At 57.5% G+C, this 23,349-nt stretch overlaps 1 protein-coding gene and 1 pseudogene across 1 annotated transcript in view; one reads left to right on the top strand and one right to left on the bottom strand.

The window, feature by feature from the left end:
• The first annotated feature begins 268 nt into the window (after positions 1-268).
• The window catches only part of TTBK1 (tau tubulin kinase 1), a 37,300-nt gene continuing 14,219 nt past the window's right edge, over positions 269-23,349 (top strand). The window contains exons 1-12 of the mRNA XM_007107566.2: positions 269-376; positions 5,322-5,469; positions 5,717-5,790; positions 7,440-7,580; positions 8,359-8,463; positions 8,900-8,965; positions 9,415-9,507; positions 9,593-9,718; positions 11,020-11,174; positions 12,102-12,333; positions 12,568-12,746; positions 15,621-16,182. Coding sequence (XP_007107628.1) covers positions 269-376; positions 5,322-5,469; positions 5,717-5,790; positions 7,440-7,580; positions 8,359-8,463; positions 8,900-8,965; positions 9,415-9,507; positions 9,593-9,718; positions 11,020-11,174; positions 12,102-12,333; positions 12,568-12,746; positions 15,621-16,182 — 1,989 coding nt within the window. The remainder of the gene's footprint in view (positions 377-5,321; positions 5,470-5,716; positions 5,791-7,439; positions 7,581-8,358; positions 8,464-8,899; positions 8,966-9,414; positions 9,508-9,592; positions 9,719-11,019; positions 11,175-12,101; positions 12,334-12,567; positions 12,747-15,620; positions 16,183-23,349) is intronic.
• Positions 3,915-4,300, bottom strand: LOC129391843 (40S ribosomal protein S15a-like; annotated as a pseudogene).

Below are 23,349 nucleotides of genomic sequence, written 5' to 3'. Positions count from 1 at the left end.
ATTTGTATCTCCCTTCCTGTGAATGGCATTTCTGTCTTCTCCTCTGACCTCCACTTGGTTTTTACACAATGCTTCTCCCACTGACCCCTGGAGCATCCACCCAGTGGGCCAGGGAAGGATGCCTGCCAGGAGAATGGAACTCCCCTCCTCCATATCTGCAAGTGGGTCCCGGGTCCTAGCCTGCCCCCCTCACAGTCCCTCCCCACTCCCCCAGGTAGATGGCCCCCTCAGGGCAGGCCCTGCGGACACCCCTCCCTCCGGCTGGCGGATGCAGTGCCTAGCGGCCGCTCTTAAGGACGAAACCAACATGAGTGGGGGAGGGGAGCAGGCCGACATCCTGCCGGCCAACTACGTGGTCAAGGATCGCTGGAAGGTGGTGAGTGAGTGACCCAGCAGGGCGGAGGGAGGGGTGGGGAAGGATGGGAGGAGAGGATCTGGAGGCCTGTTAAAACAGGTGCCCTTGGAGCCCCTACCCTAAGAGGGAGGTGCCCCTAAGCTCATTTGCATATGGCTTGCAGGTCATTATTTTGCCTACACTTGTGGACAATCGCTTTCTCCCAGTGCCCTCTCTCCAACCCCGCCGTCTCTCACCCCTTTTCCCCGCTAGGTCACGTTGGTCGGGCCCAGCCTGCAACAACTCCTGGTTGGATGTCGGAGCAGGAGCTGCAGAGCTCATTGAGGGGAGGAGGGCGGGGGTGGGGGAGGGGGCCGTTTCTCTGCTGGACCTTGGAGAAGGGCAATGAGTGAGCCCCTCCTCTTCCGCAGAGGACAGAAAAGCTTGGGTTCGGGGAAAGAGGCCCTGAAGGCGGCTCCCACCGCATCCGCACTCCATCTTCTCTATCCACCCTCCTCCCTTCACTGCTTCCTGCGGCAGGTGCAACATGCCGAGACTCCATCTCCCAGAGTGCCTTGCTCCTCCAGCCCAGGACTTCGGGCTGCTCGGTCTGCTGGGAGTTGTAGTCCGAGCCTCTTCAGGGCTTTGCCTCTCGGATGGGAGGGCGACACATGAGGGTCGAGGCAAAGGCAGTGTAGTGTATGTTGAGCGGAACCTATGGTAAATCAATCCCTGTCCCACCGTCCCCCCCTTTCTTTCCGATGCTTGAGGGCACTCTGATCTCCTGTTTTTATGGGGGCAGGATGATGTGGGGCAGAATTTGGGGTGACTATGTGAGCTTGTGGGTCTGCATAGGGTGGGTGCTCAGCTCACCAGAGGTGCGGGGTTGAGAGGAGAGTGGGGCCTGGCTGCGGGCAGGTCTCCATGGCAATAACTACCCAGTGGGCAGGTCTCCTAGTGGCCAGGGAGAGGGGCAAAGGTGGCAGCGTTGTCAGAGATGTCTCTGGGACTGGAGGAGGTGAGGGAGGGAGCTGGAGGAGCCAGAGAGCTGAGGGAAAGGGCTGTCTATGTCCCAGAGGGGGACTTCCTGAGGGGGAGAGGAAGGGGACAGAAACTGGGAGAGGAGGAGCCAGGGCAGTAATCAAAGGCATGAGGGTCTGGCAAAGTGAGGAGTGTTCCTCCAAGACCCCACCCTCACCCCCTCCGGGTCCTGTTCAGGGCGTAGTTTCTGGCAGATTGGAGGCAGGAGGACCTTTGCATTGAAGAGGTGAGAAAAAGAGGGTATTCCAGCACATACTGAAATTGGGTTAGAAATTTCCTGTGTTTTTGAGGGAGGGGGTGAGAGATGAGTGGGGAGAGAAGTGGCAGGGGTGGAGGGGAAAGGGGCAAGCCCTCAGTTTTTGCTAGGCGACCTCGCTTTCCCCTCCCTCCCTGGACCCTGGAGAAATAGAGAGGGTGGGGTGCCAGATGTCTCCCCTCAGCCAGTCTCCACGAGGGACAGACAGAGAGTGAGGCACAGCTCAGGAACCAAGAAAACTGCCCAGATGGGCTGTGCCAGGAGAAAATGAGGGTCCATGGCACTTGGTGGAGTATTTAAAAATAATAGCATTTTTTTCTTCTTGAGGGGTGCCCCTTAGAATCAGAATGTCAAACTATAATAACAATAAAAACTTAGCATTTATTTTGAGCACTTACTGTGGCCGGGTGCTATGCAAAATGCCTTACATGCATTATCTCAACAACCTATGGAGTAGATACTGTTATTATCCCCGTTTCACAGTTGTGGAAACTGAGGCACAGAGATTAGCTAACTTGCCAAGTTCCCATGACTAGTCGGTGGAACCAGGTTTGTCTGACTGCTGGGGCAACAGTCACTGAACTATGTTGCTTCCTAAGAATTAGCCCATCTGAGAATCAGGATCAGAGAGCCGAGGGAGAGTTGTGACATATATTCTAGTCCAACTCTCATTTTACAGAAAGGGAAAAGCGGAAACTCACCCCAGTTCACCCAGAGCTGGGCCAAGAAACCTGGTTTCCTTTTTCCTAAGTGAATGCTAGTCCTATTGTGTTGTGTTTCTTGAGGTCCTTCGGCAGGGGAGAGGGTCCAGAAAAAATTTAGGAGGGGAGGAATAGGGTCTGGTGCAGGGAGGTTGAGAGAACATTCCTGTCACTGGGCTGTGGACAAAGCTGTTTTGTGACTTTCGTGGGCCTTGGGCACTTTTGCCCTTACTGGCCCCTTCCAACATAATAAAGTACAAAAGATTGCAATTGTATGACTGCATTGCTATAATGAGGAATAAATTAATACTATATAATAAAAGTTTTTTGATCTAAAAGTTCATTTTCCCCTTCTGATTGTAAAAGAAATGAAAACATTTTCATGGCCTCCTAAAAGTATTATTAGGGTGCCTGCTGTACTCCCCTGCCCCCAGAGGTTCTGTAATGGGTGGGTGGGGGGTGAGGAAGGAACTAAGGAAAGAGAAATAGACTCTGTTTGGAAGTGGAGGTGGTAGAGAAATACCCTTTGGCATCCTGGGAAATTGGAGAGTAGGTGTCAGAAATGTCTTGGGTGCCCCGAGCCCTCCTTACCATCTTCAGCAAGGATTTTGGAGCCTGGCGGATCTGGCCTTGAATCTCAGCACTCACACTGTTAATCACAGTATAGTCAATGGTTCCTACATTATTTCAGTTAAGACTGTGGGTTCTGCATCAGATTCCCTGGGTTTAAGTGAAACCCGGCTTTGCAACTTAGTAGCAGTGTGAACTGGGGCAAGGTACTTAACTCTCTGTGCCTTAGTTTTCCTTTTGTGCAAAATGACAACTCCTGTGACCTTCCTTACCTGTGTTGCTGGGAGCCTCTGGGGATGAGCTGAGATGATGTCTGTGAGTCTGGAGCACAGAAAACGAGGTGTTTCCTCCATGTTCCCACAAAGAAAACCGTAAAGGAATCTAGAAGATACTAGAATCTCCCCTGAGTTTCATGTTCCCAGAGGAAGACATGCCATTGCTTCCCTTGAGTCTGCATCTGTCTCCTCCTGTTCTGAAATTCTTCTAGAAGTCTGACCTTAACTTTCATCTCAAGTAGAGAGGGACCCTGGTTTCTCACTGCTCTTCCTCCCTCCTCTTTCCTGGGCACGAGAACCCAACCAGCCTTCCACTTGTCTTCTAAATCTTCCCTTCATCCTTCTCTCCTTTTCTAGAGTGTTTACAACTGTAACCTGCTGGGAACTCCCAGTCCTCAGCTCTGCCCTGCCCCCTTTCTCTCACCATTCCCATGTTTCAACCACCATTAAACATTTATTGGGCATCCGGGTGCTGAATAAATGCCAAGGGGAGGGCTCAGATGCAGGAGGCTTAGAGTCAGGAGTTTACAGATGCTCAGAGCAGCCTCCACCCAATCATGAGCAAGCCCAGCTGCGGCTGGCACGTTACAAGCCAACAGGACACAAGTGAGGACTCTGGAAGAGGGCAGGCCGCCCATGGGTCAGGGGGCTCCCTGGGGAGGTGAGAATTGAACCGTATAGCTTTTTTTCTTTTTTTTTCTATTGAGGCATTTTCTTTGCACAGATGTGTTACATCCCTAGAAAAAGAATCCCCGGATTTTCCCTCCTGTGTTTTTTCATCTTGCTTCCTCACGGTTCATGATGCCAGCTGAGGTTATCAGTACAATGAAACCACACTGACGGGACGGAAGCAGATTATTCTGCCATTTTTCTAGATCTTTGAGCTGCACATCAAATCTGGGGCTGATCACTCTACACTTGTTTAGCCTGCCTGTGAGGTTCACAATAATTTTCCCAGCTCTGTGAGCATCAGTGATTTCAAACTCGCCAATGTAACCATGCTTCAGCATCCCACTTAGAAACTGGACGGTGACTTTGGAGCACAGCCTAATAAGAACCTGGCATTTGCCTCACTTTTGTTGATGCTCTTGAGAGCATCAGCCAGGACCTTTGTGCGCAACATTACGACGACACGGAAAGATGGCGGAAAGAGGTGTACATCTTTCCTAAACCAAATGAGTCCTAACTTAGAACTCAGCACCTTCTCCCCTGTCCCCCCATCATTGCCAGCAGCACCCTCACTCTCCAAGACCCCTGGGCCCCTGACTTAATCCCGCCCCATAACTCAGCTTTGCTCATCTCCCCTGGCCAATTCTTCCTCTATCACAGTTCTCCCCTCTGCCTTTTCTCACTGCCTGCCCAGGGATGCTGGGGGAGGGGGGGCCCAGAACATCAGAGCTCCACTGCAATGCTCCCTGGGAACACACAGATTCTCTTCAAACCTCCATCCCCACCATGTTCCCCGGGACAGGAGGCTCACCCTGGTTTTGGGCATCTGACCTGGGGCCTCGGGAGTGATGTGAGCTTCAGCAGGGGGCCTGGGCAGAGAACACCCTTTGCTGAGTCCCCTCCCCCGAACACTCCCCTCTAAGTGCTCTCTGCCCCTGGTGTCATCTTTCAGGAGACTGCCAACCCCAGGAAGGGCTGGCCTCCCTGGGGGAGCGACCCACCTGAAGCTGCAAGGTTCTGGAAATTAGTTTTGCTTCTGGATGGAGGCTGCTCCGTCTAGGTGGGGGATGGGGGGAGAGTGATATTTATTGTCCTTAAAAGGCTCACGACGGCCCATTATCTCTTCAGAATCCTGCATCGGCTTGTCTCCTTGTCTCTGTGGAGTCTCAGGTCTCATAACTTTCTCACTGCCCACTCTGACATCTAGCCCCATGCGTGTGTGTGTGCGTGTGTGTGTGTGTCTGTGTCTGTGTCTGTGAGTAGTTGTACACCCATGGACTGAGCTCCTGTCTCCAGCACTAGGAGAGGAGGTGGGAGCACGGGTGGGTGGGGTGAAGAAGGGAGCCATGGGGTCCTCCCCTTCAAGGACGGCCCCTGCCCCCATCCCGGAAGGATGTGACCCAGTAATGGGTGGGGTGCGGAGCTGTTCAGCCTGATCCCTGTGTCCCCTGTTCCCCTTTCACCCGTCTCTGTAGCTCAAAAAGATCGGGGGCGGGGGCTTTGGTGAGATCTACGAGGCCATGGACCTGCTGACCAGGGAGAACGTGGCCCTGAAGGTGGAGTCGGCCCAGCAGCCCAAGCAGGTCCTCAAGATGGAGGTGGCTGTGCTCAAGAAGCTGCAAGGTGCGGGTCCAGGGCCAGATGGGAGGGAAGAGGTGATGGAGCCAGGGGCTGAGAGGTGATGGGCCAGGGGATATGGGAACAGAGTCCAAGAGTGATGATGGGCCTAAGGGCAGGGGGAGGTGGGAGAAGTGGCTGTGGGGCCAGGGCTGGGGGAACCAGGAATCAAGAGTGCACGGGAAGCCCACCTTAGGGCTGGGAGTGAGGAAGAAGGAGTAGGAGCTGGGAGACCCCTGTCTGTATCCCTCAGGGAAAGACCACGTGTGCAGGTTCATTGGCTGTGGCCGCAACGAGAAGTTTAACTATGTAGTGATGCAGCTCCAGGTGAGTCCCCGTGGCCCATCCTGCCTTCAGTCTCCCCCAGGAGCTCTGGTGGTGACTCCTGGGGTGGGATGGAGACTGTGGCCCTGGGAGGAATGGGGAGTGGGCGCAAGCCTCTGGGGCGAGGCTGGGAAGAGTGTCATGGCGGTGGTGGTCGGTTGGCAGCTGAGCTGAGCCTGTCCCCACCCCCACCCCAGGGCCGGAACCTGGCTGACCTGCGACGCAGCCAGCCTCGAGGCACCTTCACGCTGAGCACCACTCTGCGGCTGGGCAAGCAGATCCTGGAGTCCATCGAGGCCCCCCGGGACAGGAGGCTCACCCTGGTTTTGGGCATCTGACCTGGGGCCTCGGGAGTGATGTGAGCTTCAGCAGGGGGCCTGGGCAGAGAACACCCTTTGCTGAGTCCCCTCCCCCGAACACTCCCCTCTAAGTGCTCTCTGCCCCTGGTGTCATCTTTCAGGAGACTGCCAACCCCAGGAAGGGCTGGCCTCCCTGGGGGAGCGACCCACCTGAAGCTGCAAGGTTCTGGAAATTAGTTTTGCTTCTGGATGGAGGCTGCTCCGTCTAGGTGGGGGATGGGGGGAGAGTGATATTTATTGTCCTTAAAAGGCTCACGACGGCCCATTATCTCTTCAGAATCCTGCATCGGCTTGTCTCCTTGTCTCTGTGGAGTCTCAGGTCTCATAACTTTCTCACTGCCCACTCTGACATCTAGCCCCATGCGTGTGTGTGTGCGTGTGTGTGTGTGTCTGTGTCTGTGTCTGTGAGTAGTTGTACACCCATGGACTGAGCTCCTGTCTCCAGCACTAGGAGAGGAGGTGGGAGCACGGGTGGGTGGGGTGAAGAAGGGAGCCATGGGGTCCTCCCCTTCAAGGACGGCCCCTGCCCCCATCCCGGAAGGATGTGACCCAGTAATGGGTGGGGTGCGGAGCTGTTCAGCCTGATCCCTGTGTCCCCTGTTCCCCTTTCACCCGTCTCTGTAGCTCAAAAAGATCGGGGGCGGGGGCTTTGGTGAGATCTACGAGGCCATGGACCTGCTGACCAGGGAGAACGTGGCCCTGAAGGTGGAGTCGGCCCAGCAGCCCAAGCAGGTCCTCAAGATGGAGGTGGCTGTGCTCAAGAAGCTGCAAGGTGCGGGTCCAGGGCCAGATGGGAGGGAAGAGGTGATGGAGCCAGGGGCTGAGAGGTGATGGGCCAGGGGATATGGGAACAGAGTCCAAGAGTGATGATGGGCCTAAGGGCAGGGGGAGGTGGGAGAAGTGGCTGTGGGGCCAGGGCTGGGGGAACCAGGAATCAAGAGTGCACGGGAAGCCCACCTTAGGGCTGGGAGTGAGGAAGAAGGAGTAGGAGCTGGGAGACCCCTGTCTGTATCCCTCAGGGAAAGACCACGTGTGCAGGTTCATTGGCTGTGGCCGCAACGAGAAGTTTAACTATGTAGTGATGCAGCTCCAGGTGAGTCCCCGTGGCCCATCCTGCCTTCAGTCTCCCCCAGGAGCTCTGGTGGTGACTCCTGGGGTGGGATGGAGACTGTGGCCCTGGGAGGAATGGGGAGTGGGCGCAAGCCTCTGGGGCGAGGCTGGGAAGAGTGTCATGGCGGTGGTGGTCGGTTGGCAGCTGAGCTGAGCCTGTCCCCACCCCCACCCCCACCCCAGGGCCGGAACCTGGCTGACCTGCGACGCAGCCAGCCTCGAGGCACCTTCACGCTGAGCACCACTCTGCGGCTGGGCAAGCAGATCCTGGAGTCCATCGAGGCCATCCACTCCGTGGGCTTCCTGCACCGCGACATCAAGCCGGTGAGGGCTGCCCCCTCCTCTGAAGCACGCGCCCCACCTCCTCTCCTTCCCTGGGTCCCCTGGTTTCTTCTCCAGAACAGTGGTTGGGTGGGGACAGCCTCTTCTACCTGATCTCCATCCCAAGCTCCATCTCTTCCTCTCCCTGCCTCTCAGGAGCACCCCTGCCTGCCCCTTGGGCGTGCTGGTGTCCTCCCCTCTTTTCTCTTCTCTTCCTTTTCCTCACCCCTGACCTGAATAGTCCTTGAACCTGGAAAGGTGAAGGGGTTGGGGAAGGATGGAAGGATTGAAGAAGGAAGGGGGACGAGGGGCTGGGGCTTGGTAAGAGATGCCAAGTAGCTGATTTTGTAACATCTTGGATCTTGGTGCTTGGACCCAATTTAAAATGGTGAAAACTGAGGCCCAGAAAGGTTCGTTGAATGGCCCAAGGTCACACAGCAAGAACAATGCTGGTCTCCTGATGCCTCAGAGCAGGACAGTTACACTAAGCCACACAGCCCTGCTGGGAGTTCCAAGGATTCGGAGCCAGGAGGACCTTGGCTGGGTCACCCCTTGCTGTGTGATCTTGGAGAAGCCTGCAGTTTGCCCTCAGTTTCCTCCTATCTAAAATGAGCATAATCACACCTGCCCCTCAGATAAGGTCCGTGCCCTGCTGTACATATTGATGTTTTACTCTCACTTGAGTGTATGTGGGGTGGAAGGCCCCTCACCAGAGCTGTTTCTTGGTGTCCCCTGAGGTGGGCCTGGAGCCCCAAGACTCACAGCTACTGTCTTTCCCCAGTCAAACTTTGCCATGGGCAGGCTGCCCTCCACCTACAGAAAGTGCTACATGTTGGATTTTGGGCTGGCCCGGCAGTACACCAACACCACGGGGGACGTTCGGCCCGTGAGTACCGCCGCTCGCGGGAATCCTGGCATCCTCGCCCCGCCCCCTGATCTGGGGACCCTTCACCAGTTTTCCCTGCAGCTGCCTAGACAGGCCTGGCCTTGTGTTCAGTGTCACCCAGTGCTGGGTCCACGCTCGGCCTGTCCCCCTCTCCCCCTTGGCCTGGGTGGATGCCACTGCCACGCCCTGTGGTCTGCCTGGTCAAGCGCAGACGCAGGGGCAGTGAGCAGGGTCAAGAGACGGGTTCAGGACTGGGCTTGGTGTGTCAGGTTGCTCCTGACCAGGTCGACTCGGGAGTGCGGGGGACGGGGGTGATGGGGGAGGAGGCAGTCAGGGCTAAAGTAGGCAGAATTAGGCGGCTTGGTAAGCAGGGTTGAGATGTGGCCGAGGTCAGGGGCAGTGGGTGACGTTCCTGGTGGTGTTCTCCCCTCTGCAGCCTCGGAATGTGGCTGGGTTTCGCGGGACTGTTCGCTATGCCTCGGTCAATGCTCACAAGAACCGGGTGAGTGGCAGGGCGGGACTGAGGGATGTGGGGACAGTAAGGGCAGAGGTCAGGGGCAGAGTATGCTGCTGAGGAAGAGGGCAGGGCAGGCAGCTGTGACGGGAGGTGGGGAGAGGAGTGCAGGGCAGGGGCTGGAAGATGCCCCTCCAGAGACCCTGATTGGAAGAGGGCTCAGCGGGCACCTCCCCTTGATGTCACCTTCTTCCTTGTTTTGGGGATCCCCTCCTCTCTGTCCCCACCACAAATCTCTGTGGATGAGAAAGCACACACGGAACTTTTGACTGTGGGATTCTGTGTGTTGGCGGGTCAGGAATGGAGCCGTGGCTTCAGGGAGACCCCAGCTCTGCCCATAAGCACCCTGACTGGTGTCCCTCAGTGAAGGGTCAGCCTCCACTCCCAGGGAAGGACCTGAGAGCGATGGGTGACCCCCTCCCTGCTCCCACCCCCAGGAGATGGGCCGCCACGATGATCTGTGGTCCCTCTTCTACATGCTTGTGGAGTTTGCAGTGGGTCAGCTGCCTTGGAGGAAGATCAAGGACAAGGTGAGGGCAGTACAGCTGGGTCTGAGGGCAGGGAGGGGGTGTGGGGAAGCTGGGGCTCCATCTCCCAGTGGCCTCTTGTCTCCAGGAGCAGGTAGGGATGATCAAGGAGAAGTACGAGCACCGGATGCTGCTGAAGCACATGCCCTCCGAGTTCCACCTTTTCCTGGACCACATCGCCAGCCTCGACTATTTCACCAAGCCCGATTACCAGGTGGGAGCCTGCCTGCCTGCTCCTGAACCCCCGACGCCTCTCTGTGGGTGACTGTCTCCAGCGCCACCCATCCTGCTGAGGCCCTGCGCCCCTGCCGGCTTGGCCCTGAGCACCTCCCCTGGTCTTCCAACCGCACGAAAGAAACTGTTCTGTGCTCTTGTAAACAGTAGTCACAGCTAAGATTTATCAAGAGCTCACCCTGTTCTCAGTACTTTTCCTGCATTAACTCATTTAAGCTTTAAAACAAGCCTTTGGTGATATTGCGTGTTCTTTATGTTATTATTCCAGCACTTAACAATTAATGAAGCCAAGTGCTTTCAAGGACTTTACACTGAAACTCTGCAGAAGGCCAAGTGGGATGATTATCCCCATTTCATAGATGAGGAAACTGAGGCCTGACAGCCTGGTTAGGAGCAGGGCAGGGCTCAGGCACATCTGACTCCAAGTCCAGTGCTCTTTCCAAGGCACCATCACTACACTCCTAGGGGACCCACTGATCAGAGAATGTTCTGCCCAGGATCCACTATGTGCCAGGCATGGCTACACACCACAGGGAGCACAGATAGTGTCAGGCACACAGTGGGCTCGCAGTGAAGGGGGTCCTGCTAGCAGATAGAACCCTCTGGAGAGAGCTAAGTCAGAAGTGGAAAGGTCTGTGGGGCCGCCACCTCCTGAACCCAGGGACCCGGTTGTTGGCAGAGATCCCTTACTCGGGCAGTGGGAGGCCAAGCCCCCCAGGCCTAGCTCAGCCTCATGGGTTCCCCCAGACCACACAGCTTCGACCACACCCTGTGCTGGGCCCTGGGCTGGCTGCTAGAAATGTAGAGGTGGCAGATACGCCTGTGAACAATTCAAACCGCTGCTCTGTGCCCAATCGTGTGGGCGGGGGATTCAGGGAAAGGTTCAGAGTGGAGAGGACAGTGGGAAAGGCACTGCAGGCAGAGGAAGCAGCCTGTGCAGAGGCATGACCCCAGGTGGTGGGTTTGGGAAACTACTGGGGCTGCATCTGCTGAGATGGTGGAGATGGCAGAGGAGGCTGGGGCTGGTAATCAGGGGACAGATCTCCAAGGGCTTGTGTCCAGCCAGTGGAGCTTAAGTCAAGATGATAATTTGCATGCTGATTTGCATACCTTGTGCATGTTTTCATTTAAAATCAATGTGCCCTTCTTTCAATGCCCCTTCGTGGCCCATCCCTGTCCTGGAAGGCCCCTCTCTTCCCCCTGCAATCCCAGCAACTGCCCTCTCCTCCTGGCTAGCCCCTGGGTCACCTCTCTGTCCTCCCGCCACCCCCATCCCTGCAGTTGATCATGTCAGTGTTTGAGAACAGCATGAAGGAGCGGGGCATCGCCGAGAACGAGGCCTTTGACTGGGAGAAGGCGGGCAATGACGCCCTCCTGTCCACGAGCACCTCCACCCCGCCCCAGCAGAACACCCGGCAGACGGCAGCCATGTTTGGGTGAGTCTTGGGAGGGGCGACGGGGGGCAGACGACCCCTGCCCGAGGTGTCACCTGAGAAGCCAGCCCTCTCCTCCTCTTCCTACCTGGACACACCTGGCTGTCTCTCCTGTTCTTGGTGCTCAAAAGCGGGCTTCTTGAAACCCAGGAAGTTCTGCCACATCTCTACCTTCAATCTGCAGATGGAGGGGGCATCCTTATTTGGAGTTCTTGACCTTACTGGGGAGCAGGGGGCCCTGAGTGAGATTCCCCTGCCACAGTCTGTCTGTTTCTTGGTGGTCACACGCATCCATTCAGGGAACAGGTCTTGAGCCCTGGCAGCAGGCCCTGTGGGGGCTCAGAGAAGAGATGTGCAGCCCCTGCCCTCCAAGCGCTCTCAGTTGAGTCTGGGGTGTTTGTAACCGATGGGTCAGCGATTTCAGATCTAACTGAAAAGCACAAAGATAGAGTGGCCCAGGAAGGGGCCAGAGTGAGAAGGGCTCCCCACCCAGCCCCAGGGGTGAGCCAGGGGACACACTGCAGAGACTCCACAGGACTTGCCAGCACATGAGGTGCCGGGTCTGTAAAGACATTGGTCCAGGAACTCCAAAGTGATTCTTTCTTTAGACCCATTTCCTAGTCTCAAGGAAGCCAGCCAGAGAAATGTAGTGGGGAGCTGGCAGGGCCAGAGAGCATTGAGATCTCCTAAATAAACAGAGCCAGGTGGTGCCGTAACTGCCCTTCAGCCTCTGACCACCTGAGCCACCTGAGGGTGGTCTGGTCCCAGAGGGTTTGCAAGCCAGGGATGGAGATGGGCCTACGGACACCTCGACCCTGCCGGACCTTGACTGTGCCCACTCTCATGGGTGGCGGGTGGTCTCCAGGGCCTGTGCTAGAGGAGAGGACACCCCTGCCAGCCTTGCCCACGGCCCCCTCCTGGCCTCCGCAGGGTGGTCAACGTGACGCCGGTGCCCGGCGACCTGCTCCGGGAAAACACTGAGGATGTGCTGCAGGGCGAGCACCTGAGTGACCAGGAGAACGCGCCTCCAATCCTGCCGGGGCGGCCCCCCGAGGGTCCGGGCTCCAGCCCCCACCTCGCCCCCCACCCCGGGGGTCCTGAGGCTGAAGTCTGGGAGGAGACAGATGTCAACCGGAACAAACTCCGGATCAACATTGGCAAAGTAACTGCAGCTGTGGAGGGGGACGCGGGTGGCCTTCCCCTTCCTACCTTGCTCCCCACCCATGGGCCCCTCTCCCCAGCCGCCTGCCTGCTCGCCCTGCCTCCCTGGCCCGGCCCCATCCCAGGATCACCGGCATCCCAGTGCTCGGACCTCCCTCTCTCTCCTTCACCCCAGAAAACCACCTGCCCACAGCTGCCCTGTCAGCCCCACTCATGGAGCTCCCCTGTCCTGCAGACCCCCTGTTTGGTGGAGGAGGAGCAGAGCCGAGTTGCGGGGGTCCCCAGCTCCCCGGTGCGTGCCCCCCCAGACTCACCGACAACCCCAGTCCGTTCTCTGCACTACCGGAGGGTCAACAGCCCTGAGTCGGAGAGGCTGTCCACGGCGGATGGGCGGGTGGAACTGCATGAGAGGAGGTGGGTCTGGAGCCAGGGGGATGGTCAGGGGCCCCTGGGCCTCTCTACCTTCACACGGCTGGTCTGGAGGAAAGTTCAGATTCCAGGCAGAGGTGGGGGGACCCTGGAAGCGTTAAGAGGGTTCTACTTGGGCCTGGGGTCAGACTCAGTTAGAGTCAGTGACCAGCCTGGAGAAGGGGTCGGGGATGCAGAGGGCCCAGCTCAGACCATGGAGGGGCGTGGGGCTGGAGGAAGGTGTAGGACGAGGTGAGAACTGAGATGGTAGGTGGGCGTGCTTCCAGAACCTCTTTCCCTGGGAACTAATTACAGATGCCTCAGAGCAGTTGGTGAGGCTCCCTTCAGCTCTGGGGGAGGGGCCTGGAGAAGGATTCGGGGAGTGCCTGAGGAGAAGACAGACCAAGTTTTGGGGGTCAGGCCTCAGGGATCTGAATGTCAGGGAGGGACCTGGTTGGTGGGTGGGAGTGTTGGAGAGTTTAGATTCAAGGTGAGCCTTTAGGATGGGGGATGAGAGGGCGGCTGGTTGACCTTGGGTGGCTGATGGTCGCTAGGGACGAGGGCCCCATCCTCACCTTAGATCTGATGGGTGGGACAACCTCGGGTGGGAGACATGACCCCACCTCCCTTGGCTCTGGGTGGGGCTTTACCTCACAGCAAGGCTGGGGCCTTCTCTGCACCAGGAAAGAGGTCTCTTCCTGGGGCCCAGCCCTGGGGTAGGAGGTCCCTGCCTCCTCAGGCCCCACCTCAGCCAGGAACCCCCCTCTGGACTCTGCCCCGAACTGCACGGCCCCTCTGGGATGGGCACAGTGCCCCTCTGGGGTGTGGAGATGCCCGAGTCAGGGCAGCCCTGTGCCAATCCCTGTGGTGACCCCAGGACAAAGAGACGCAGGCCCTGTCCCGAGGGAGCCGACAGCCCGCACACACACACTCACATCCACACACACTCCCACACTCATACTCACATCCACACCCACACACTCACACACACTCACCACACTCACACGCACACTCTCACACTCACTTTCACACGCCCACCACCCCCACCCACCCCCCCCCACACACACCCTCACCACACTCACACTCTCACAGGTTGAACTACCCGGGACAGAAGACCACATTTTCATCCATGGTCGCCCAGAGGGTTCAGGAAACAGGGAGCAGTGAGGAGGGGCAGTTTGGAAGGGATACAAGTGGAGAAGGGAGGTGGGAAATGCCCTGAGCAAAGACAGTCCTGAGGAGCACGTTGGTTTGGCTCAGACTGAACCCTTGTTTCAGGGATGCTGGGGAGCGGAGAGGGCTGAGGAGAGATTTTCTGGAAGGTTCAGGATCTCAGGCAGGGCAAAAGTGTTTAGGGTGCTCCGGGGCACTTGGGAGCAGGAGAACATATGAAGCTGGTGAGATCAGGGTGTCCTACCTCCCTGCTTTCTTCAGTTCCCACTCCCCCCACAATCTTCGGCCCCTCTCTTCCTCTGGCTTCCTTTCTCCTTCACATCTATTTAAACAAACCATGCTCTTGGGAAAGGAGGTGACATTAGCCACTTACATGGGAGTATGAGTGTAAGACCTGGGTACCTCCCTCCGGGGGTTTTATTTTAAGCCTTATGAACAAATTGATAAAAATGTTGTGCAGATTGGAGTTGGCAGGTCCCACATAGGCCGGGGTAGGAGGATGTTGAGAAAGCCCCACAGGAGGCTTTGATCTTGCACCCCTCCTCTCACAGGCTCGATGCAAGGGGGAGGATGGCAGTCTGCCCCCTGTCCACAGCCTGAGTGTGAGTGAGGCCCCCGTGGTCCTCAGGGGGTCACCCTGGGCATTTGGGAGAGGACAATTCCTCCTTGTATAGCATCCTACAACCAGGAATACCCTTACCTTGGGGCTGGTACTCCCCAGTTGAGAACCTCTGCAAGTAACGTGAGATTCACAGCACAGGTTAAGATAACGATGAAAGAGATGTCCCCAGGTAGCATCAGGGTCCCAGAAGCAAAAGTCAGAAGGGACCCAGCCCCTGCCTGGCAGAACTCGCAGTCTCCTGGGGGGGCAGATTCGTAAACTTACACATGCTCCTCTCTGTGACGAGAGGGGACACAGGCAGCGCTGGGAAGGCAAACTAACCCCCGTCAATGCAGGAGGGAACAGCTCCCTGCAGGAGGTGACATCGAGCTGGGGTGGACAGCAGAGGATGGGAGGACAGGCTGTGTGTGGGGAGTGGCATTCGTAAAGGCACAGAGGTGTGAGCAATTTGGGGAAAAGCAAGTGAATTTGAGATGGGTCTGGCTAGGGGAAGGGGGAAATGGGGCCTTTGGTTGGCCGTCAGGGGCCTTGAATGCCAAGCTAAGGCATGTGGACTTTGTCCTGGGCTGGGAGTCACTGGAGTTTGTTGGAGGTGGTGAAACCAGCCAGGTAGGCTTGAAGGGTGGTGGTAAAAGAGGCTAGAAAACCATCAGCAAACTCGAGGGCCAGGTGGGTGTGTTTGCCCTGGGTGCAGCGGGAGAGAGCCCGCGTGGGGTGGGAGCCCTGGCTGGGCAAGCATCAAGTTGCCTTTAGGACGATCAGATGATCCAGTTTCCTGGGCGTGGTTTGGAGGACAGTGTTCCTTGGGCACAGGAACCAGATTTTACTTTTTGCCTGTTTAGATTCCTGGAACACGGTAGGCATTCAAAAATGTGTGTTGGATGAATGACTAAATGAATGAATGAGATCTTTGCAGGGACTGAGGTTGGAGGGTGGCAACCAGGACGCGGCTGAGCCTGGCCCAAGGTGGGAGAAGTACAGTGGTCAGGGGGTCTCAGGCATCAGGCTCCACCTTGCCACCTCCTTGGGATCCTTGGGGGTCCCGAGAGGCTGGGCACTGAGCCCCACGTTGGGTGGCTTTGCAGGTCACGAATGGATCTGCCCGGCTCACCCTCGCGCCAGGCCTGTTCCTCGCAGCCGGCCCAGATGCTGTCAGTGGACACAGGCCACGCCGACCGGCAGGCTAGCGGCCGCATGGACGTGTCAGCCTCCGTGGAACAGGAGGCCCTGAGCAATGCCTTCCGCTCGGTGCCGCTGGCCGAGGAGGAGGACTTCGACAGCAAGGAGTGGGTCATCATTGACAAGGAGACAGAGCTGAAGGACTTCCCCCCGGGGGCTGAGCCTAGTACGTCGGGCACCACGGACGAGGAGCCCGAGGAGCTGCGGCCGCTGCCCGAGGAGGGCGAGGAGCGTCGGCGGCCAGGGCCGGAGCCCGCCGTCCGGCCCCGGGGACGCGGCATGCACACGCTGGCCGAGGAGGACCTGCGGCTGACGCCAGCTCAGCCTCTGCCACCCCAGCTGAACCAGGCCGATGGCCGGTCAGAGATATCACAGCCCCCCACGCCCGGCAGCCCTTCCCACTCGCCCCTGCACTCCGGACCCCGCCCTCGACGGAGAGAGTCGGATCCCACGGGCCCGCAGAGACAGGTAAGGTTGGGCTTGCACCCCACTCCCCACCCCCGACGCCCACAGTCCTGGCACGTAGCCGGGAGTGCTCCTGTGTGCTCACTGGGGGCTGCCGATAGCACCCAACTGTTGCAGCTCTGATGAAGGGAGACAGGCTTAAGGGTCTGAAACCAAGCTTATGGGGGCAGCAAGGCTTCCCAGAGGAAGTACCCTCCCAGGTCTGAGTTGAGTCTTGCATTCTGGGTGGTGTCAGCCAGGCGACAAAGCAGGAGAAAGACCTCCCAGGCCAAGGGGACAGGGTGTGCAAAGGCCCAGAGGTGGCAATCAGAAAGCACTGCTCTGCTTGCACTTTGCAGCACATGAGGCTGCGAGGTGGGTTCTGGTGCCCTGTCTGGGAGGGCCTTGGGGTTGGGGCTGGATTCTGAAGGCTTGGTGAGCCACCGCAGGCTTTTAAACAGGCGTGCGACATGATGACATTGGTACTTTTGAAAGATCCCTCTGGCTGCTGTGTGGAAAATGGATTGAAGGGGCACAAAACTATCAGCAGGAAGGCCACATGGCAGGCGCCAGCGGGAGAGTGCCTTGGTGGCTTGGACCAGGGTGGGGACTTTGGATTCGGGGCAAGGTGGATGGAGCTGAGAGGTGTTGGGTGAGGACTGAGGGAGCTGTGACGGAGCAGAGGGGTTCTCCACTGATGCCCTGTGTTCTGGGTGGGTGGCAGTGCCGTCACTGAGTGGTTTTAAAAGGAGTATCAACTCAGATTTGGATGCAATGACCTCGTGGTAACTGTGGGATGTCCACTGTGGAGGCATCAGTGCTCAGGAGAGAGATCTCGGCAGGCGATACGGATTTGGGGGTCTTGTAGCCCACAGGGGTGGATGATGTCACCCAAGAGGACACCCAAGAGGGTGGGGAGAGCCAAGGGTGAAGGCAGAGCTGGGAAACATTCACACCTGGGAGGGGAGGGGTGAAAGGAAAGGGAGCCCTTGAAAAAGAGTGAGATGAAGGGGCCAGAGCGTGGAACACCTGGGGAGAGGGCTCCTGGAAGTCAGCGCAGGAGCTGCTGAAAGGGGGTGAGGGCAGCAGGGGATGTCCTGTGGTCAGGGCAGGCTCCATGCGGGGGTGAGCCCTGAGGACCAGGACGCTCAGACAGTGATGGGGAGAAAAGGAGCCAGGGCAGCAGGGACCCTAAACTGGGCACAGGGGGGCGCATGTTGGGGGTCCTGGGTGGACCCGGTCAGGCTGCCATGGCACCTTCTTGTGTGGGAGGACTGGGGGACAAGGCAGGACGGGCAGGGAGGGGCCGGATGGTGGTTGCATCATAAATGCCAGGGTGAGGGTCCGCAGCACGTCTCATGGTATTTTGGTTATTTTCTTCTGGCAAACATGGGGTGTCAGAATAGGCAGAAGGCCACTGGCCTGGCCTGGCTTCTCTGTGTGGGGTAGAGGCTGACCTCTGATCCAGGAAGTGGCTCCAACACTCACCCTGGGTGTTGAATGGGGTCTGTGCTCCCTCAGAGGACTGGGGAGAGCCGAGGAGGTGATGCCAGAGGGCTCAGGTGCTGTGCCGCGTTCCACTGGACTGTCCCACGTCGGGGGCATGCACGCAGAAGGCTCTGGGAGATGCCAGGGGCAGGGCTGGGGCCAGTTCCGCTGTGTGCTCAGAATCGGGAGGCCTGGCCGGGAGATCGCAGGTGCTCTGGAGAAGGCAGCTCCAAGTAGGGCTGTCTTTAGGCCCCATCCCTGTGTGTAGAAGGGACAACCTCTGAGCCAAGATCCTGAGGAGTGTTCGTCCTGGCCTTGCCCTGGACACTGGAAATTGGGGGCTCAAAAAGTGGGGACCATGAGCTTCCACCCAGAGAGGTCCTAGCCAGCCTGAGTTGGAGGCTCAGCCGGGGCAGGATGTGGGCAGCATGGCTGTGTTGCTGACCTGGACACTGTGCCCACCAGCACCGGCACTGGGAAGCAGGAGAAGGAGTAAGATCTGTTTGGGCTCCCTTGCTCCCCTCTCACTCATTCGTGCACTCATTCATCACCTAGTCATTCCCTACTTACTGCGCATCTACACTGTGCCGGGGACCGGAGGCATCAGAGATCAGACACACAATAGGTCGTGCTCTTGGGAGGTGCAGAGTGGAGGAAAGGAGACAGGGGGTGGTGGTGTGGGTTGGAGAGAAAGCCCAGAATTAAAATCAGGAGGCTGAGTTCTGGACCAGGGCTCTTCCAGTCCCTTCCTGGTGACTGTAGGCCAAGTGGGTCTCAGAGTCGGGGTGCTGAGCTATCTGGGAGGTTTTTCTCGCCTTCAGATGCACCCCGCACCTTGTCCTAGGAGTCAGCCTCCCACTGGGAAATTCCAGCCAAGGGGGTGAGGAGAGATTTGGGGGAGCAGACTCAGGCCTGTCGTACAGTCAATCTTGGGCTCAGGTCCTCCTCGTGACAAGGGCGGGCATTGCCTGTCTCAGTGAGCGATGAGCTGATGAGTCGTGTGAGTCTGGAGGGGATGTTAGGTGTGTGCGGGCCTTGGTTTCCCCACGGTGTACAGAAGGGAGGTTGGTCAGCTTTCTATGGCTGCGTGTGTGCCATAGAATGTCAGTGTCAGCTTATCCAAGAGTGTGCAGCGGTGTGTGGGCGTGTCCGTGTGTGTACACACGCATGTGGGTGCACATGTCGGAGTGTCTATGTAGAGCGCATAGCGGGTCTGCGAGTGTGTGGAGATCCATGGAAGCCTAGAACGTCACAGCTGGCAGGGTAACCATCACAGTGATAGTTCTAATGAGGATATAATAGCTGGCACTGCTCCCGAAATTCCATATTCTACAGGTGTAGCCTTCACAACAATACTGTGCAGAGGCCATCCCCATTTACAAGGTAAGGAAACCGAGGCTCAGAGTAGCTAAGTCTTTAGCCCAGGGTCACCAGCTGCTAAGTGGTAGAAGCAGGATTGAATCCAGGCAGCTGGCTCCAGGGCTGTGCCCGGAGCCACACAGTCTGAGGCCTGTGTGTTTAAGAGAGGAGCAAACACAGGCCAGAGAGAGCAGAAGACTTGTGCAGGATCAGAAAGAACCTTTGTAGGGTGTGTGTGTGTGTTGCATGCACACATGTGCGTGCGCCTGCTGTCTGGACTGCGGCAGCATGTGTGCCTGTGGGCGTGTCACTGTGTGTGGTGCAGTCTCTGTGTGTGTATGGGTGTGAGCACATGGGGCAGGACATGTCTTGGAGTATTTCAGTACGGCAGGGTGAAGCTGACTCCTTCCTTCACCAAGGGCAGGGGAAGAGGGAGGAATGCACTGGCATATTTTTTCCTTCTTTTGGTCTGGAAAGAGTCCTGAGCCCAGCCTGGGTGGGGGATCCAAAGCTGGCTGCACACTGGAATCACAGTTTGTGGAACGCCCCCCATCCTGTAATGTAACTAGATTAAGCGGCTCAGAGCAGGCAGGAAGTCTCTATAGGGACCCCACCCTGCCGCCTTTCTGCAAGGAAGCCCCTCCTAGTCCCAGCTCCGTCTGCTTGGTGTCTGATGTGTGAACTTCCTCCTAACAGCTCCTAAGATAGGAGCACCTGCAACTCTGTCACCTACCCCCGTGGGGAGCAGGGACATGGATAATGTGGAACCAGGCAGTTTTAGAGCATCTATTGTTCTTTGGTGTGCATAGCATGGTACTTTAATTTTTTTCTTACACACACCTTGTTTTCTTCTCTCCGGAATTTACGGTGCAAATTAGAAGTGACCGGGAAAGCCAGGGCAGAGGAGAGAGCAGCGGACAGAGTGTGTGATTTGGGGGAGGGATGTTTACCCTCCTTCCCGGTTGTCTCTGGCTGATAACCCAGCGGGTCAACATTCCCTGAGTACATGGACATTTGTTTGGCAGCCCCTAGAGCATTTCCCTGCCACGTGTGCGAGGGGCTGGGGGACAAAGATGAATCGGAGCTCACAGTCAAGGGGGTGGGGTGGGGATGCAAAGGTGGAGACACGATGTTTACAGTCAAGGGACACAGGGAGATAACAGAGAACTTTCCTCTGCTAGGAACAGGGAGCCAGCCTGCCTGGGAAGCTGGGGTGGCCTCAGAGACATGACACTTCAGTGGGGCACTGAGGACAGGGAGGTGGCCACAAGAAGTACCTGGCCTGAAAGGGCAGGAGCACCCTGGGATTAAATCCCTCTGGCAGCTGACCAAACTCTGGCTGAGATGCTGAACTTGAGCCTCCCGCATGTGCTGTGAGAGGGACTGTGGGCAACTGTGGGTACCTCTGGCCCTCAGTATCCCCAGGTGGGCCTTGGACCCCTAACCCTCAGTGCAGACAGGACCGGTTCAGAAGGATCCTAGACCTGGCCACAAAGAAGCTGGAAGGGAAAGCAGGGTGAGGGCAAAGACAATCCTACAGAATATTCTGTCTCCTCGCCTTTCTGCTGGAGGTTCCATGCCGGGTCCCTGGACGCCCATTCAATGGCCTCAGGGCCCCCCTCCTCCTCAGCCCTCTAGCAGCTGGCCCAGCCAGTCCTCACTGGCCCCGCCTAAAGCTATGTAAACTGGCCTCAGTCCCAGGAAGAGCTAGGGTTCAGGATGGGAAACATCGGATGACAGCCAAGTCACCATTTACATCCCCGTAAGCCTGGGACACTGAGCCCCACTTTCCCTTTTCCCTTTGAGGGCACGAGGGCAGCAGGGCACAGGCAGGATTCTTCCCGACAGTGGCCAAGTGAGGCGGCCACACCCTGCCATGTGGCTCGACCTTGCAGAGGACAGGGAAAAAGCCACCTTGGAGAAATGATTTCAATCGACTCCTCCAGCCCCCAGTCCTCTATCCCCTTCTTCATTCTCAAGAGTGATTTAAAGGATAATAAAACAGTTCACATGACACAGCATTTACACCATGGCCAGCACTGTTCTAAGGGCTTTGCATAGTATACCATCTGATCCTTATAAAGGTCCTATGATGTGGGAACCATAGTTACCCCCATTTTACAGATGAGGAAGCTGAGGCATGAAGAAGTAAAGTAACTTGCTTGAGGTCACTCAGGTAGTAAGTGGTGTAGTTGGGATGGACCTCAGAGTCCTACCCTCTGCTACATTGTCCCTGAGACCCTGACTGCCCCTGTCATGGGGGCAGGAGTGCCACCCCAGAGGGCGTGTAGCTGGTGTTCTCTAGACCTCATGAAGGGCATGGAGTCCAGCCGGGAACAAATGGTGCACAGATGCTAATACATTTTAGAGCGGCCTTCCTGGGGGGCAGGATTTCCCCAGCCCAGAGGGAACCCCGAGCTATGTAGAGCTAAGCCAGGAAGGCATCCCGGAGAAAGGGAGTGACCAAGGTCTCTGCAAGGAGACCATGGTGTGAGGAGGAGGCCGGGAAAGGGCATTGGAGGCCGGAGCCTAGATTGTGAGGCAGGAAAGTACTACAGTCTGCACGCCTCTGCACCCTGCCGGACCCTGCCGACCTGCCCGGGACGCCGGTGCCGCAGGGGCTGTCAGCGGTGGGGTGGCCCCCCGAGACGGAGCTGTCGAGTCTGTGCCTGACGCCTCTTTTCCCTCCACTCTCTTGGTCTCTTTCAGTTGGAGGAGGACAGACTCTCGGGGCACTCCCTCCCGCGGTACAGCCCCCTGCGACGACTGGCGTCCTCCGTTTTCTCCTCCTCCACGCTGGAGACCGAGCATTACCCTCACCCTGGCGGCGGCAGCTCCTCCGGTTCCCTCATTCAGCGCAGCCGCTCGGCGGAGAGCAGCCCCGTGCGGGCGCCCCACCGGCGCCATGCGCCCCTGGCCGCCGGCAACCACAGACTCGTGCCCTCGGTGCTCCGCATCTCGCGGTCACAGCTGCAGCAGGTGTGGGCCCGCTTCACGCACAAGACCTAGGCTGGGCCCCCCCCCTCCTGGAGGGGGCAGGTGGGGGGGGTGGGGAGCAGGCAGAGACCGTGGTTCCTTCCCAGGACGCAATAATCACACACTCATACACCCTGTCCCTCCCCATCATGCAATACAGCCCCCTATAACGTTGGCCCAAGGTACTGTAACGCCCCGCCCCTCACCCCCCATCGTCTCCCTTTGCTTGGTGCCAGCCAAATGGTGCAGGGAGGGATGGGGCTGTTGGTGCAGTTTCTGGGACAGGACAGGGGCCCTGGGCTGGAGCCACCAGTGAGTCCAGAGTCCAGTGGAAACCAAGGTGTCAGGGAGAGGCATGCTGGGTCAGAGTCAGTCTGGAATGGGGCTTATTCTTTTTAATCTGTGATCTCTTGGCATAGTTGGGCCTGGTCCACCCTTGAGGGGAGTGCCAGGAGACTGGGTCCCTCTTGGTGTGCTGTGTGTCTGTCTGTCCGCATGGGGCAAGGCGTGTGGCCCTGTGTGTGAGACGGGGACCTGGCCAGCCATATTTGGGGCTTGGTTGGAAAGTGCCTCTACACTCAGTGGTATGGGAGGAAGCAGCCCTGTAACCCAGTGAGCACTTCCCATGCCATTGTCAGGACAGAGTCCTTGCCCTGCCACATCTCAACCCAGGAGGCCTGGAGCTCAATCCACTGTCGGCTGCCCCTCCCCCAAGGCATATGTGCCATCATCCACTGGTGGGATTGGTTGCCTGGCCCAGCTCCTTAGGAGCTGAGCAAGTATGAACAGGGGCCTGGGATCTGCCTCTCAAAGCGAGCTGGAGCCTTGGGGTGAAAGGACCCCGTCTAGTGGCAGTGGCAGAGAGGGTGGTTGTAAAGGATGAGGTAGGACCTGTGAGCTCAGGACAAATTCCAGACACAGCAGTCCCACCACTGCCCCGCTCAGAGGGTGACTCCTTCCTGTGGGTGCTCAGCCAATCTTTTTGCCCCCCAGGGGTGGTGGTGAAGACAGAGCAACAGAGCACCTGGTAGGCTGATCAGATGGGGATCTGGAGATGGGTGGGGGATCAGGATGCCAGATTGCTTATGCTCTTTCTGCCTGTTTCTCAGCACCCAACGTGTCACTGCAGGGACCCCCAAGGTTCTCTTTCTTCGTTCCTGCCCATGTCAGCCAGCACTTCTGTTCCCCTGGGGAATGCGGCAGTGGTGAAGATGGCTCCAAGAAGGGTAGTACCTGTATAGGGAGGGAAGGAGGGGAGGAGGCCTGAAGGTTTGCAAAATGTTTATTGCAGTAAGGTTGCATCTGTGTGTGTGCTTGTGTGCATGCAGGTACACTTACGAGTATGAGTGTGCTTATGTATGAGCATTT

Source organism: Physeter macrocephalus, unplaced genomic scaffold (assembly GCF_002837175.3).
Source record: "Physeter macrocephalus isolate SW-GA unplaced genomic scaffold, ASM283717v5 random_201, whole genome shotgun sequence".
In the NCBI taxonomy this organism is placed as follows: Eukaryota; Metazoa; Chordata; class Mammalia; order Artiodactyla; family Physeteridae; genus Physeter; species Physeter macrocephalus.
Note: the sequence above shows the minus strand (reverse complement) of the source record. Positions and strands in the feature narration are given on the sequence as shown.